The sequence below is a fragment of the Budorcas taxicolor genome, chromosome 5, assembly GCF_023091745.1.
Source record: "Budorcas taxicolor isolate Tak-1 chromosome 5, Takin1.1, whole genome shotgun sequence".
Lineage (NCBI taxonomy): Eukaryota > Metazoa > Chordata > Mammalia > Artiodactyla > Bovidae > Budorcas > Budorcas taxicolor.
Genome location: NC_068914.1, coordinates 114099704 through 114117805, shown reverse-complemented (window position 1 = coordinate 114117805; position 18102 = coordinate 114099704). Strand labels below are relative to the sequence as shown.

Here is an 18102-nt window from a genome sequence, read left to right as displayed (position 1 = left end):
TCCACATTATTAATGTAAAACTCGTAGGGGTTTGCAAACAAACACTTAAGCTTTGGGTGTTGGAGTGATTTAAGTTCTCAGGAGTGCTATTTTTACTTACTGACCAGAGTATCACCTCCTTTCTTCCCCTCGCTCATTAAAAAAAAAAAAAAAAAGTGCAGAATGGTAGCAAATTTCCAAACTTAAGTTAAAGAAAATTAAGATTTTTCAAACTTGGATTAAACCCTTAGTTAAGAGATATGCCAAATATATATTCCACTTTAAAATTTTTATGAAACTGAACATGAAACAAAGATGAATTCCAGCTAAGTCATATTCTTTTATAATGAACAAGACATGATAAGACGTTATTAAGATATGACACGCTTATCATCCGTAACCAAAAAATTGAATTCCCTGCCTGAAGTTGACTTGGAAAATGATACAGTCTACTGCTGCTTTAAAGGACTGTAAGATAACATTTAAAAAACCTGTCAAACACTGATAGCACTTATCAATATCCTTAACCTTCAGAACTAATCTATGGAGCCCATTCCATTCAATTTAAGTCATATATCCATAATTGCTTTTACTGTGTTTTTTAAAAGGGGTACTGCTAATAATTTAAGCCATCCATGAGACAAAATGGGGCTTCCCAGGTGGCACAAGTGGTTAAGAATCCATCTGCCAAGCAGGAGACATGGGTTTGATCCCTGCATTGGGAAGATCCCCAATGTGAGTAGGAAATCACAACCCACTCCAGTATTCTTGCCTGAAAAATTCCATCGACAAAGGAACTTGATGGGTTACAGTCCATGGAGTCACAAAGAGTTGGGCACAACTGAGTATGTAAGCACGTGAGACAAAATAGGTGTGAAGAATTCTTTTTATATCTTGGATGCTTCAGATAATTCTTAGGAACTTAAAATGATTTATGTGTTCCTCCTTAATATGAAACTCTTTTAACATAGCTTCTGACCAGCAAAGAAATGTTCCTTAGGCACTGTAAGGTTTATTAATGATGGAGCATGAACCCAGGTTGAAGTATACAATTTGGTATAACTACTAACAGTTAACAAGCACTATCTTATCTGCTGAGAGCAAGAAATGCCTTTACCCCACTAATCCTGAGATTCTTGAGGGAAAACTAATTTCACAAACAACTTTTGAAAGAATCCATATATAATAATAATCCTAAGAACCGCACATATTCAGGGTATTAGAAAAGATGTTTTCTTTTGTAAGGCATCAATGATTAAATTAATATAATGCATGTCTAATACAAGATGGTTAATACTCACAAAACCATGAATCTTTTAACCTTCTCTAGTTCCTGCTACTTTTACCATCTTAAATAATAAAAGAATGCCTCTTGGTCTAATCAACTATGGTTATTTAAAAAAAACTAATTAAAACATCTGAAACTATTAGGCACATCAAAGGTACAGTTTATGTAGTTCAAGGTTCCCTTCTTAAGGGGCAGATGAGTTACCTGGCACATTATACATATGGAACTGTGAAGATCATCCACTAAATTCAACTTTCACATTTTGAGTTAAACTGAAAGACTTATATAGTAAATATTCAAATACACCATATCTTCAGTTACAACTGAATAAGTGTAACATTTTACCAGATAAAAAGCTGGAATTTAAGTATGAGAAACCTTCATACACTGTGCTAGTATTGGTCTCTTCTTTTTAGACAAAAGCCAGTCAGTCAGTCATCAATACTTTCAACACAGCAGTTAGAAGATAAACGTCCAAAACAGGTGACTTGGTTGTAGTCCATAATTTAGCAATTCAATGCCACTGGCATCATAATGCTGTGGAGAACAAATGCATCTCCATATTTTAGTCAGATTTGTCTTTTTTCTTTCCTGTTAAGGGCACTTTGTTTACAACAGCAGACCCGACAGCTGTAACACCTCCAGCCACAGCAGACACGCCCCCTTTCACCAGCCCTATTCCCATGGAAGGCACAGTTGTAACAGCTGTTTTGGTCACCTCCAGACTCTTTCCACCAATCCAAGCCACGCCACCAATGGTGGCACCAACAGCTCCCTTTGTAACACTGAAGATACCCCCAGTCACACGGGACAGCATGCCTGGTTGCTGCTGTGGGTGATCTTTCATTGAACCTAATGAGAAAAAATATAAGACAGTCAAATGTAAGTCTTTATAAAAACAGTACAAATCACTGAGTAGCCTAAGACTTCCTAACAATCAGGAGTCTGTATTGATAAGGTCAACTAAATAAACACAAATCTGATCAAGACATTGATCAGATGAGCTATTCCCTCAAGGGCATAATTGTACATGTTTTTAAAACATCTTGGTCCAATGCTAAGTCTTAGTATCTATAAGAAGAAATGCTTTAAAGACTTGACAACGTTCATAAAATAGAAAACTATTTTAAGTGTTTCCTTGATTTACAGTTCTGTTGCTGTTAACTTTTTAAAAAGCTTTGTTTTATATCCTAAAAGCATGAAAAAAAGATAAATATATTTAGCCCTTATTTCCTTGATAGAATTCAGTCATTATTGAAAAAAGCTTCCTCATTTAAAGCACTGGTTCTCAAGGTGTGGTCTGGAACCCCTGAGTATCCCCAGGACTATTTAAGGGGTTACAAACTGCTTTCATAGTAATACTAAAACATCAATATTAATGTGTCTCTTCACTTTCATTCTGTCACCAGTCTACAACAGGATTTTCCAGAAGCTAAATGATGTGCAGTAACACAACAGACTAAACACAGAAGCAACTATGAGAATCTATCTCTCTTCTATTAATCCAAATATTAAAGAGATTTGCAAAAATTTTAAAACAATGTCAGGAATTCCCTGGTGGTTCAGTGGTTAGGACCCCACCCTTTCAATACCAAAGGCCTGGGTTCATTCCCTCGTTGGAGAACTAAAATCCTGCAAGCCATGGCACTGCCACAAACAAAATGTCACTCTGCTCACAATGTTATTTTTCTTTTTTTGGAAAATAGTTGTATATTTTTCAAAAAATGTGTTACATGGGCCTGCTGAATTCTCCTCACAGTAAAATACTTAGTTTCTGTTTTTATTGTTAATATGGCAAGTATCAACAAAGACCCAAGCTCTTTGGAATCCTCAAGTTTTGAAAGTAGAAAGCATCCCAAGGCGAAATAATTGGAGAACCGCTAATTTAAATATATTTGGAAACACTAAACGCACACCTGAATGTTTCGACTATACACAGAAACAACTAGCTGTTTTCTTTGCTTTATTTTTTAGGGACTAGAACTCTGGAGTATTGAAGAGAAAAGTTAGGGCTCAATGAGAAAGTAAATAAGGACTTGTGAGAATGATGTCAGGAAAGAGATAAAGGCTATCCAGGAGCATGACTGTTAAGGAAGAGAACAGCCTCAAAAAATGTGTTACATGGGCCTGCTGAATTCTCCTCACAGTAAAATACTTAGTTTCTTATTCTATGAGCTCCTTCATAATGTATTTTAAGAGCTAACACTATATGTAAAAACAGGAAAATTATTCATCACTTAAAATCATGTCACCTACATAAAATTTATTTTGTAATGAGAAAACCATAGCTATGATTAATACTTCCACAGGCTCAGTAATTTTTATAGAAGAGAATATGTGATTTAAGCATCTGGCTTGTAAAAACTCATCATATACTCCCAGAAAAGGAACATCATTATGAGAAATTCAGATTTACCTGTCATGAGTTTTTTCTGTTTGTTTAATAGAGGCACTCAAACTGGCATGTAACCCAAACTCCAGCATAAAATGACTAGCAGGAAGACTTCATAAAAATTCACTTCTGCCACTCTCAAATGCACAGAGATCTTTTCTCCTTTGTAATCTAGTGACTCAGGCAGCAACAACACATGAGCAATGGTGTTTTTATTGTTTTTTAACTTCACGAAAAAATGCTTGGTAACTATAAGTCAGGCTATAACCACTAAAAAAGGTATAATCTCACACAAGAAAGGTAAATTCATGGATAAACAGGTTCAACACCACCAAAGCTACTAAAATCGTGGTTAGATAACTCTGGGAAACCAACAATATTTAAGAGAGAAAAAATTCTGAAAATAGAGTTTCTTTAAATACACAAGGCACAAATTTACCTTGAGTAACATTTTCTTCTCATTGTTTGGAGAGTTTACATCATTTCACAAGGAAGAAAGCCTCACTGCTTAGTCAAAATAGCTCACTTATAAAGATACAGCAATAGTTAAATTTATAAAACCAATTTTTTAATTGAAACTGAGTAATAAGCATAGTTAATATAAATTTTAAAATAGCTAAATAAGAGACTTAAGACACAGATAAGCATTTGAATATATTAATTATAAAATTATGATGGAAAGAATTACATAAGTGGTAATTCTTTTGTAATCAAGGTTAGTAACACTAGGAAAAGGTGGTGGGGGGGCAAATCTTGACTTGAGGATAAAACATAAAAACCTCATGCTGAATACCTCAGATGCTAAATTTGGTGTACATGCATTGAATTAATACAATTTTTCTCCGTCAAATCAGACAAATTTTAATACTGTTATCACTGTGCTCTTAATTACCACCATATAAATTATTCACTTTGCAGACTACTTTTGTTTAACAGGTTGCCAATATAAAGACACTGTTGAGGCTGTTCTCTTCCTTAACAGTCATGCTCCTGGATAGCCTTTATCTCTTTCCTGACATCATTCTCACAAGTCCTTATTTACTTTCTCATTGAGCCCTAACTTTTCTCTTCAATACTCCAGAGTTCTAGTCCCTAAAAAATAAAGCAAAGAAAACAGCTAGCTGTTTCTGTGTATAGTCGAAACATTCAGGTGTGCGTTTAGTGTTTCCAAAGATTTTTGAAGTAAAGATAAAAGTGATTCCTGATGTCACGATTTTCAAACTAAAAAATAAATTAAGCAAACCCCAAGACCATGTATTAAAAAAGGAAGTTACCTATTATAACATAGACAATAACAGGAGTTTAACAAATCTCAAGTGCCTCCTGAATTGAGTTTTTGTATTCGTGACATCAAAACTAAACCCAGTCCATCCTTCCTCTGCACCCCACCCAATTCTTTACAAATGAAAGGATACTCTACTTGTGAAATGGTCTTAGAAGAATAAAAGAGTAGCAGAAAAATAGATCTTAAAGAATAAAACAGTTACATAGTGTCCCTATTCATAATATCTATGCTTTCTTATTAAAAAAACATTTAAGTATTTTTGGAACACATCTGCTGACAAAACAGGTTGTTACTTTGAATTTAATAAAGACAATCTGAACTTTAATTCACTAGGACGTTTTTTCATTCTTAGTGCTATTGATGTGTACTTACCTTCTGGTGGCTCATCACTAAGGTATGATGGGATTTCTTGATTTTTATCTGTCTGATTCATGATCACCTAAAAAACACACACATCTCAATTTCAACCTCTGAAACTACTCTTATCATATGCTTATTAACACTTAATCAACTTTATTAAGTTGATAAACTACATTTTACTTATTTATTATTATTTTGGCCAAGCTATGCGGCCAGGCATTAAACTGAGACCATGACAATAAAAGCACAGAATCCTAACCACCAACCAGGGAACTCCTGATAAACAATATTTTAAAACACCCATAACAAGACTACTTCACCTGTTTGTCTCCTACTCTGTGGTGCTGAGAAATAGTTAAAATTACTGGTTGAAAACATAAATTTTAAATCAAGCAAAGACTGGCAGGCACAATACAGGCTCTATGTCGTACTACAGCTTCAACTTAAATTGAAAATTACTAATTGAAATAAAGTTGAAAGGTGGGAGTCAGCAGACAAAAATGTTAAGTGCTTCCTCCTACAGAATATTTCATTTTTTTATATAAATTTATTTATTTAAATTGGAGGCTAATTACTTTACTATATAGATTTTGCCATACATTAACATGAATCCACCATGGGTGTACATGTGTTCCCCATCCTGAACCCCCCACCCCCCCAAAAAAATAAAGTCGAAAACTGTTGGATAATACACACATTATAATACTACTTAAGTAAAATTTTAAACAAAAACTGTATTATTTTACATATATAACATATATAGCATAAGTATAAAAGTACAGACCTGACAGGTAAATAGGATAATGATTACTTCTTGGGCAGAAATACACTAGGAAAACTGAATACCTTTCATCGTAATATATAAACTTCAACTGGATATTTGTTCAAGGTGAGGGACAAATATTAGCCATAAAAGACATTCTTGGAAAAACTAGGGAAAGTTTAATATGGACTGAATGCTAGATAATTCCATCACGTTACTGTTAATTTTTTGAGATGATGTTTTTATTACTTATTTAGACAATAAATCTTAATAATAAATCTTACATGATGCATACTAAAATATATATGTATTTTATTTCACAATAGACCTAAAGAAAAACCTATGTTTAGTTGCCAAGTCGTGTCTGACTCTGCAACCCCATAGACTGCCGCATGCCAGGCTTCCCAGTCCCTCAGTATCTCCCAGAGTTTGCTCAAACTCACATCCATTGAGTTGGTGATGCCATCTAATCATCTCATTCTCTGGTACCCCCTTCTCCTCCTGCCCTCAATCTTTCCCAGTATCAAAGTCTTTTCCAGTGAGTCAGCTCTTCCCATCAGGTGGCCAAAGTATTGGAGCTTCAGCTTCAGCATCAGTCCTTCCAATGAATATTCAGGGTTGACATCTTTTAGGATTGACTGGTTTGGTCTCTTTGATGTCGAAGGGACTCTCAAGAGTCTTCTCCAACACCACAATTCAAAAGCATCCATCATCCTTCAGCTCTCAGCCTTCTTTATGGTTCAATTGTCATATCCATACGTGACTAGTGGAAAAACTACCCTTAACTAGACAAACATTTGTCAACAAAGTGATGTCTCTGCTTTTTAATATGCTGTCTAGGTTTGTCATAGCTTTTCTTTCAAGGAGCAAGTGTCTTTTAATTTCATGGCTGCAGTCACTGTCCACAGTGATTTTGGAGTCCAAGAAAATAAAGTCTGTCACTGTTTCCATTGCTTCCCCATCTGTTTGCCATGAAGTGATGGGACCAGATGACATGATCTTAGTTTTCTGAATATTGAGTTTTAAGCCAGCTTTTTCACTCTCCTAATTCACTCTCATCAAGAGGCTCTTTAGTTCCCCTTCACTTTCTGCATATCTGAGGTTATTTATATTTCTCCCAGCACTCTTGATTCCAGCCTGTGATTCATCCAGCCTGGCATTTCACATGCTGTACTCTGAATATAAGTTAAATAAGCAGGGTAACAATATACAGCCTGACTCCTTTCCCAATTTTGTACCAGTCTGTTGTTCCATGTCAGTTTTAACTGTTGCTTCTTGACCTACATAGAGTTTCCTCAGGAGACTGGTAAGGTGGTCTGGTATTCCTATCTCTTTAAGAATTTTCCAGTTTGTAGTGATCCACACAGTCAAAGGTTTAAAGTAGTCAAATGAAGCAGAAGTAGATGTTTTTCCGGAATTCCTTTGCTCTATGATCCAACACATGTTGGCAATTTGATCTCTGGTTCCTCTGCCTTTTCTAAATCCAGCTTATACCTCTGGAAGTACATCTGGTATTCTCTACAGAATACTGGTTAACTAGCATTTATTTCACAAGAGACTTAAAGAAAAACTATACTATGAACTAAAAAAAAAATTCTACCTGAAAAATTTCATAAAAACATGACGTTCTTCTGTAGAGATGACAGCACCAATCTGAATCACTTAGAGGAGGATTTTGATTACTTTGTATTGTTATCAGAGCTCTTATAAACAGAAGTGTTCACTAGCAAACTAATTCAAAATCTACTATTAAAAAACACATTATACTATGATTATGTCTAAATACAAGTAATAAGGGAAACTAAGAAATAAAATAAGCTATGTTGGGAGGAAAAACAAACTTTCTTTGCCCAATTTTCTTTACTATCTTAAAATATTTGCTTTAATATTCACTTGACTAAGTAAAGATTTAAAAAAGCAAGACTAGTCTAAAAGCTTTCTTGCTTGGCCAGAAAACTAGGGTTATGACCTCAGTAGTCAAATAAGTATTTACTAATCATAAAACCATAGAGCCTAAATATTAAATATGTAAATATACAATAGAGATTTTAAAGAATATTATAAAATCCTGCCATCTGCAAAACAACATGCATGAACCTTGAGGATATTATTTTAAGTGAAATAAGTCAGAGAAAGACAAACAGTATATAATCTCAATTATATATGAAATCTAAAAAAGCCAAACTTAAAGATAAGGTGGTTACATGGGGCTGGGAGTGTAGAGTTGGGGAAATAACATGTTGGTCAAAGGGTACAAACTTTCCATTATAAGAGGAATAAGTTCTGAGGATCTAATGTACAGCATGATGACTACAGTTAAAAATACTGTATTGTATGCTTGAACATTGCTAATTGATTTTAAAAAGTTCTCACCATGATAACAACAACAAAAGTAATTATATGAGTTAAGGATGTGTTAACTAACCTTAATCTGATAAACATTTTGCAATATATGTGTATCACATTATACACCTAGACTTACACAATGCTGTATGTCAATTATATCTCAAGAAAGCTAGGAAAAAATAATATTGTGCAAACAGTATACTTTAATATGCTGATTGACAGATTGAGTACCTAATATGTGTCATGTTTTATGCATGGGATATAGCTGTGATCAATACAGACCAAAACTCCACCATCATGAACATCCCATATTGTCTAGTGGGAAAGACAATAAATATGCAAAGAATATACTGTATATTGGGGCTTCACTGGTGGCTCAAACAGTGAAGAATCTGCCTGCAACGCAGGAGAACCAGGTTGAATCCCTGGATTAGGAAGATCCCCTGGAGAAGGGAGTGTCTACCCACTCCAGTATTCTTGCTTGGAGAATTCCAGACAGAGGAGCCTGGAGAGCTACAGTCCATGGGAGGGCAAAGAGTCAGACAGGACTGAGCAACTTTCAGTTTCATACTGTGTATCAGATGTTACCTGCTGTGGAAAAAAAGATGAAGGGGAGAGGATGTAATATTTTAACTGGGAGTCTTTGAAGGCCTCATTGTGGTGACATCCCAAAGGAGCTAAGGACAAAAGGTACTTCAGTCAAGTGCCCTCAAGGCAGAAAAAACAATAAAAGCAAACGTCCTGAAGTAGGAGCTTACCACAAACAGGAAGGAACAGCCAGAAAAATGTGGCGGGGGCTGCAGCAAAACGCAGTAGGAAAGGAGGTCAGAGTGAGGTATGGATGACAGTCCCTTACAGGCCAGAGAGGCGATTATCTCGTAACTCTGAGATGGGGAGCCAGAGAAAGGAGCTGACCAGGGAGGTCATGTATCCTGAGTTACCCTTTTTAGAGTTCATTCTGGCTGTGTGGGGAGAACAAGCGAACAGAAACGAGCACAGAAAGACCTATCAGTCTCAACCTAGGGTTTTCAAAGACCTATTAGTCTCAACCTAGGGTTTTCAGGGTTTACACGTACCGCAGTGTTTATCAGGACTAATGTTACATGATCAGAGGAGGGTCAGGGAAGTTCCCTTTTCCTTTATGATTCCTATTGCTTTTAGGCACCAGTTGATCAAATAAAAAGTCATTCATATTTCCTTCTGTATGTCAATAAGCCAGGCAAAACACACTGACGGCAAATGAGGATGCTAGAGGTAGACTTTTCAAAGGTAATTTAACTTCATTAATTCAACTTGAACTGTCTTTAAAACCAAAAGGGTGTGTAACTGCACCCTTAGCATTCAGCAGCATACATCCTGTGCTTAAATAAGTAATTTTTAGTTGCTCTAATTAAAAGTCTGACTCAGACCACAGATCAAGCGCACCTCATCTTATGCTGGTCTCGTTGTCAACTTAATGTATTTCATACACACAAGATTTTAAAAGTAACACTAAAGATATGTAATCTCTGACAACAACAATTAAATATCTGAAAGAGTATCAGCTGATGCATTACTAGGAGTTCCTGACTGATTTGCTTTCATTTTGAAACTCTTTTAAGCCAGAAAGTTAAATTTCATTCTCATTTTTATATTTCTTTAACTTATTGTCATGTTAAGATCATGAGACTTATACAGCACAGTGTTTAAAGTTTTGGGATCAGAGAACCTGCATTTGAATTCCGCCTTGACTATATAAATTATATGACTGAGGACAAATAACTTCTCCAGATCCTTGCTGTTCAGGAAACAGAAATTAAAGATACTCTAACCCTCACTCTGAGAATACTACTTAACAATTGAAAACAAAAATATGCAGAAACTCCTGGCAGAATGGCCAGGAGTGTGTGTGCCCCTTCTTGAGAAATAACTATTTTGGAGCCACTTTCTTCCCCATTGTTGTAGTCGCTTCAGTCCTGTCCGACTCTTTGTGACCCCATGGACTGTAGCCCGCCAGGCTCTCCTCTGTCCATGGGATTTCCCAGGCAAGAATACTGGAGTGGGTTGCCATTTCCTTCTCCAGGGGATCTTGGACTTGAACCCATATCTCCTGCATTGCAGGTGGATTCTCTACCACTGAGCTACCTGGGATCCCCACTTTCTTTCCCACTGAACTGTTAATTCCAAAAGGAAAGACACTTTGTCTGCCTTACTCAGCACTAAACCCAGTATCTGTATATCAGGAGAACATTTGGGTGATCAAGTAATTAATAGATGTCACAATATTCTGTACAGAAATACAGGGATATTATAAACACATACACCTTTCATATTTTAGCTGGAGTTATAAAACAGACATGCTAGTAACTACATACATTTCTGCTTTTCTGTATATATCCCACAAATTCCTACCAAAATCTTGCCTTTTCCTCCTAATACAGAATCCCTTTTAAAAAAACAAACAAAAAGTAACTTCTTCACATGTATCTACCTCGTAGTTTAAAAAAGAAAAAGACCATCATATTAAAAGATCAGAGCTGTTGTATTCTATGATAGCATAAAAGACATATACCAATTCATCTAAATACTATGAAGTGACTTTACTCTCCTGCCAGCAGGCAATGAGGAGCCATCAGCCAAGTAATACTGTCAGATCTGTATTTTAAGAAGCTAACTAAACCAAGATCAGATGGAAGGACAGAGATTAAATACAGCAAGTGGCTACTTTATAGTCTAATGAGATGGAACAGCAACCTGAATTCTTGTCAATTGTTCTTGTCTAAATAAATGTTTAGACCAAAACCCTAGAAGTCACCCTTGATTTCCTTTTTAACATTCCCATCATATCGTTGGTAAATTCTGTTGCCTGAATAAGTCCAAGATACAACTACTACACATCACCTCTTCTGCTACCACTTTTAACTAACCCATCACAATCTCTTATTTGAACAACTACAAAGTCTCTTAACCGGCCTCCAAGCTTCTATCTTTGCTCTTCCTTCAGTCTAGCCATGTCATACTCTGCTTAAAACCTTCCAGCTGCTTCCTGTTTTGCTCAGAATATAATCCAGAGTCCTTTCCTTCGCCTTTGAGGGTCAGCATCTAACACCCTGATATCATGCCCTACCATTCTGTTTCTTGCTCACTCCAGCCTGACAACATAGGCTTCTTTGCTCATCTTTTCCTGAAAGGCTCTTCCCCAATACATGTACATGGCTTGATTCCTTACTGCCTTCAGGTCTGTGCAAATGTCCCCTTCTCAGAGGTCTTCCCTGACTACCTTAAAACAGATTAGCACCCTCCTAACTCCTTTCCCTACCATTTCCATCTAACACTGCTCTATTTTCCTCATTGCTTTTACTGTCACTTGGTATACGTTTATTCTGTGTCTCTCCCAATTAGAATGAAAGCTACTGTAAGAAAGCTTGGTGGTGTCACTGCTTCATTTCCAGAGCCTTAATCAATGCCTTAGTAAGTGGACACTCAAATACTGGAATTTTTTGTGTGAAGTAGAACATAACTTGGGTGTTAATGTGAGACAGAAGGAGAATATAGGATATAAAATTTCTAGTGTGAGGAACAAAATAGAAATGATGAAGACAGGGCACAGAAGAGAGAAAACGAATGCTGAGAGAGATGGACTCTTTTTTTTAATGTTTATTTTATTGCAATAAGAACACTTACCATGAGATCTCCCCTTTAATTAAGTGTACACTGACTGTTGACTATGATCTGTTCCTGAACAGCTATTTGAGATACCTTCAGCGCATCCACAGGAGATATTTAGCAGTCAATTGGACTTAAAGGGCCTGAAACTTAGCATGAAGTCTGAGTTAGAACTGAGGTCCTAAGAATGGTCTGAAGTGACAGCTAAAGTTGCATGGGGTAAGTGGTATGACTAAGGAAAAGTGCAGTAAGAGAGTAGATTGATAAGCTTAATTGGACTGTTCATATTTAAGAAGTGAGCAAGAGAAGCCAGCAAAAATAAAATATACCTAAAGATAGTCAAAGTAGAGTCTCATGGATAGCAAGAGATGAATTTATAAGCTTCCTAAAGATACATACAATGAGACATTAAAATCATTTATGAAGATCAAAGAGTATGGGGGACTGTTAATGTTCTATTTAGAGGATATAAAAGGCATATATCACATGATACTATTTTTTTCAAGTGCACATAAAAGACTGAAGGTAAATATACACACTAAGTTGCTTTAGTCATGTCCGACTTTGCAACCCTATGGACTGTAGCCTGCCAGGTTCCTCTGTTCATGGGATTCTCCAGTCAAGAATACTAGAGTGGGGTTGCCACTTCCTCCTCCAAGGGATCTTCCTGACCCAGGGAGCAAACCTGCATTTCTTGCATCTCCTGCATTGACAGGCGGGTTCTTTACCGCTAGCGCCACCTGGGAAGCTCCAAAGTGCTTACAAAGATTGCCACTGAAAGTGAAAGTGAAGTCGCTCAGTCCTGTCGACTCTTTGCGACCCGGTGGACTGTAGCCCACCAGGCTCCTCCGTCCATGGGATTCTCCAGGCAAGAATACTGGAGTGGATTGCCATTTCCTTCTCCAGGGGAATCTTCCTGACCCAGGGATCGAACCCGTGTCTCCCACATTGCAGGCAGACGCTTTAACCTCTGAGCCACCAGGGAAGGGGATAGAAATTATATATATGGTGAGGAGGAAGAGATACATAGTATTTCTACAGAGAGAGAGATATATACTTAACATCTATATTTTAATTTTCTACCATAAACATGTATTGATTTTGTAATTAAAGAAAATTATATTTTTAAGTCTTAGAAATCAGTGATATTCACAAAGGATATTTTTAAAGATGACACAGTTCATCTATATAGTTATTGTAACTAATAGGTTTTTATCCTTAAATCAAGTTGATCATTTAAAAAGCAATGTTCCTGAATCACAAAATGCTGACTTAAAGAAAATAACATCACTGAGTTTTATTCATGGTTTTGTTCCCTTCCCCTCCCCAACCCCAGTCCTGACAGCACACCAAGACCTTCACTCTTATAGCTCTTTTCCCTGATTTGCAATTTGAAAATCTTATTTATAATTCTTACCATCTTATAGTACATATTTTGGTTGTAAGCCGAAACACAGTATTTGTGGAATAAATGGAAAAAAAACTATAATTTGTATCCATACTGCCTTTAAGCATCATAAGAAAATATGCATACCAATACATGATCCAAATTTCTGGTTTTTAAAAAAAAAACTTTCAGCTGGATTCATGCTCTTCCAATGTACCTCCTGAAGAATAGGCACTGGTATGCCAGGGGCTTCAAGTATATAATGCATAAATTCTACTACACAGTAATTCAAAATAGTTTTATTTTTAAATATACACTAACTAAAAAGTTAAAAGTGCTTGGGAATTTTTTAAGATAACCAGACTTTCAATAAATGTCATTCTTGCCTGGAGCTTCTTTCAGGGTATGTTGTTGTTTAGTCACTAAGTCGTGTACAACTCATCCTCTGCTGCCACCTTCTCCTTTTGCCTTCAATCCTTCCCAGCATCAGGACCTTCAGAGTATAATTTACCAGCTCTTTTCCCTGCCCAACCACACTCCACCTCCCCTCAGTTTACCCCATTCTTAAATTACATTTACACTTACATTTACTAGTGTTATCAATAGGAACAAACAGGATTATCAATAAACAACGCAAAGTCTAGAGTTGTGCAGGCCAGAACCTGGCTATCTAGACTGAAACAACTTGACTTTGAAAGCCCTGCTGCTAAGTCGCTTCAGTCGTGTCCGACTCTGTGCGACCCCACAGACGGCAGCCCTAAGATGGCACAAAGATTGATTTTTGTTTTGTAAATATATTTTTTTCATGTCTACATTTCTTGTACGTCACTCATATTAACAGCAAGTATGTATTATTAAAATTCCTACAGAACACTTTAGGGTAGTAAAAATTGTGTAAAAGCTTTTTAAGTATATTTAAGTATATGGAATGTATTTTTCTGAACCCAAGACAGCAATTTTCCTTATAAAGGTATTTTTGCTAAAACCCTTAACTGTCTGTAATACCATCTTTACTTTTTACTCACATAAGCCATTCCCAACTTCTACAGACATATATGTGCCAAACTTCTGGTGGTATTACCTCTTCATGAATATTATCACTTCATCACTAGGAGAAATACTTTTTATATTACCATCCTGGTCATTATCATCATTACACTTTTATCTCTTAAATATGGAATTGTGAAGACAAATACACCCCTAATATTCTAAAACTGGAAGAGGTAAATAATCTACTTAATAAAATTTTAAAGTATACACATGAAGACAAATAACAACTGACAATGAAAGTATTGAAAAGACCATTTAAAAATATTACCCTTAAACAACATTATTAAATTCTATGCAAACCATCAGCCCTAAATTCAACATATACTTGGGTCCCTGCTGTGTGCCAGGTACCCTGCTCGGCACTCAAGGTTCAGTGTGAGTGTGATTAAACAACAGAGGACTACTCTTAAGAGTTTACAATCCAGTGGTTATATACTTTACCATCATCTATTTAATTTCATTCAAAAACCAAAAAAAGGCTGCTCTATAGGAACTCATAATGCACACAAATTTCTTTTAAAAAAATGTACTTTCCTAAGAAAGGCAATAAAGACAGAAAACAGCCTTTAGATAAGGATAAATAATTTAACTTACTCTAAGGACATAAATCAGTTTTACCATGTGGTCCTGACATGTGAATAAACAATTATAGTACCAGCTAAAACTGGTCATAAGTATGTTTTTTTAAGAAACTCTGAAATGTGAAAGAGTTCTTTACTGTAGACTGCAATTCATCTGCAGTTCCTTTAAGCATTTTAGGCCAGGGAGAAATAATTCTCGTCCAGTACAACAATTTCATAGATATAACAGCTGGCAAATACATTGAGCAAGATTTATAACAACACTATTCTCTAGAGGGTAATTTCTTCCAATAATAGAAATAAGTAAACAAATGCCTCTATGAACCCCCTCCCTTTTTTAAAAGAAAACAAATCAGTGTTGTTTACAGATGTCTGTAATATATATAAAATTTTTGTTAATAATGAAAAGCAAATCTGAAAATAGTACTCAAATGTGCCTAAGGCTCCACACCCCTGTGTACTAAGGGAAGTTAAAGAGCACTAACAAACTGTATATGAAGCACAACTGCAAAATACAGTGCACGATGTCTACCTCCAAAGACACTTCACAAATTTCTTACTAAACAGTAAGTGCCACTTTCCCTATAAGAAAAAGACTATAAATCAATTAGCTACATTATTCTACATATTTTAATATATGTAGAAACTCTGCCACGTTCTCACTCCTATGCTTTAGCTTCTTTGCCAAATAACAACAAGGAGTTTAAAATATGTATTTATACAGAGCTTTAGCCCACATACACCAACAAACAGTGTATATTAAAACACCAGCTTACTGTTTTTAGGCTTCTCTAGTTAACCAGCTCTCCTCAACAGGCTCCTTTTAAAAATGGTCCCTGCCCATTAAATCAACAGCAAGTGAACTGCAGGAAATGCACTGAATGTGTCAGGAAAGAAAAATCTGCCAGTAAAACTTACACCTAGTGACAAGTAACAACTGACAGTATTGAAAGGGCAATTTTTGAGTGTTGCTCTTAAATGAAACATTAAGCAGAATTACAATAACCTATCAAACCAAATAACCCGCACACCAGTCATTTTCACTAAATCATACTTCATTAGTTCAACAGATATCTGTGTCCCTGCTATGTCAGACACTGTGTTAGACACTGAAGGTTTATTCTGAACAAGCATGTTAAAGCCCTCCTTTCAGGGTGTTTATGTATAATCCAGTAAGGTACCTTCAGGAAGTAGCATAACAAAAACAATTCAATGACTAAAACAAGAAAAAGGTAAAGATTTTCCTGGAGTTAAAAAGAACCACACACAAGATATAACAATGTTCTCTACATAATGGCATATTTTTCCTGCACTTGCTTTCTAGTGTACATTATAACAAAGACTAAAAAAATGAAAGTGAAAAAAATAAAACAGGATGCATATACGTTTATTAAAAGTTACTTCCTTCTTACTTTAAGAAAACAGACATGGGTACACACACTCAGACATAATACCTGTTGATGTTATATCAATACTCCTCGGGAACTCTTTAGAGCACCCACACCAGTTTTAAAGGTTAAACAACAAACAGCAAATAATCACAGATAGTAAATAAAGTGTTTTCATTTGGAATTAGCCGAAGTGTTCACAAGGGCAGAATAAATCAAATAAACTCTCCTCCTTCCCTGGGTGTTTCAAAACCTTTCCCAATGGCCCCTTCCCCCTCCCCGCCATCCCCACCCCCCATCCCTCTGGGCACTAGCAAGTCCTTTTTTTTTTTTTTTTCTTTAGCAGAGGGAGTGACGTGGCAGGAGAGGCAGAAAATGACCCTGAAGGAGCCCTGGCTGAGGCTGAGCTCAGCACCTCCTCCCTCTGCTCCACGTTGTACACCCAGCAAACCCCACTCCCACAGAGTTCCAGAATTTCTGTCTTCTAACATATAAGAGGCGATCTGCTTAGGAGAGAGGAACTGATCATAGGTGGGAGCTTGGGGATCAGTTTTGAGGTGCGTGTGCACAGCAGGCACGGTTTTTATGTAGACTCAGGAGGCACTGATGGCACTTATGGGTGCTCCAGCGGTCCCCAGTCACCCCCCGGGGCCGTCAGCACCTCCGTCCATCGCTTCACTTTCAAGCTCAGGTTAGGTGTTGGGGCAGAGCTACCTGGGAAGAGCACTGGGAATGTCCACTGGGGACCAAGTCTCGTGTGGTTGAACCCAAAAGAACAGTTTATCAACAGGTTAGGAGTGAGCGAGGCGGGGAAGCACGCAGCCCCCTCTGCCGCATCCCTCTCTTCTCCCAGGCTGCTGACATCCTCCCACCCCCCATTTTTCCGGCCTGACACCCCAGGAGATAAGAAGTCAGGAGGAAGCGTCCAATAAGGGTCCCAATCTCAAACCACGGCGGGGGAGTCAGAAACGAGTAAAGGGGCGGGGGGGGGGGGTAACCCCGCCAGCTAACCTCCACCAGCCCGCAACACGGTCCCGCCCCTCCCCCTTCCCCGTTCAGCAACCCCTCGCCACCACCACCACCAAAAAAGGCTCTCGGCAGCCAAGCCTGGGCAGGGAGGCAGTGAGGTGCAGAAAAGCTAACGGAAAAAGGCAACAGAGAGGAGGGCAGGAAGCCGGAACGGCGCCCCCTACCCTCCCTAACCGACTTACCGCTGGGTCGGGGACCGGCGCCGGGGCCGGGCGGAGGAGCGGGCAGCACCGAGGAAGGCGAGGCGGCCTGAGCGGTGGGCACAGCCTCGGGCAGTCGCGGGCTCCGGAGACGCCTCCTCCGGCTGTGGAGCCAGAAGACACGGTTTGCGACGGCGGCCTCTGGCTGCGGACGTGGCGCCGACGCGACCCGCCCCCTCCACCGCCTCCTCAGCTCCCGCCTCCTCCTACGGCTCGCGCTCCAACGCGCACGCGCACCCGGGGCCCCTCCTGCGCCCACCGGGCACACGCCCACCCGTTTCTCGAACTACCCAGCCCTCCCAGCGGCCCCCAGCCGGTCGCCTCCCGACGTGCGCACGCGCGCCGCTCCTCAGCTTCAGGCCTACTCCCGCCCCTTCGCCCGCTGGGTGCAACCGCGAGAACCCGGGGC

The 18102-nt window shown here is 38.1% G+C and overlaps 1 protein-coding gene across 1 annotated transcript; it reads right to left on the bottom strand.

The window, feature by feature from the left end:
* Positions 1-269: 269 nt before the first annotated feature.
* On the bottom strand, positions 270-17889 carry TMEM263 (transmembrane protein 263). Its single transcript, XM_052640872.1, has 3 exons — positions 17676-17889; positions 5317-5383; positions 270-2119 (listed from the first exon to the last, which is right to left on the bottom strand). The coding sequence occupies exons 2-3, from the start codon at positions 5375-5377 to the stop codon at positions 1833-1835; spliced, it is 348 nt and encodes a 115-aa protein (XP_052496832.1). The 5' UTR covers positions 5378-5383; positions 17676-17889; the 3' UTR covers positions 270-1832.
* Positions 17890-18102: the final 213 nt, after the last annotated feature.

Coding starts and splice junctions, on each gene's coding strand:
- TMEM263 (XM_052640872.1), bottom strand. CDS start 5,377: ATGAATCAGACAGATAAAAATCAAGAAATCCCATCATACCTTAGTGAT. Junction 2,120..5,316: donor TAGTGATGAGCCACCAGAAG/GTAAGTACACAT, acceptor TTTTCTCATTAG/GTTCAATGAAAGATCACCCA.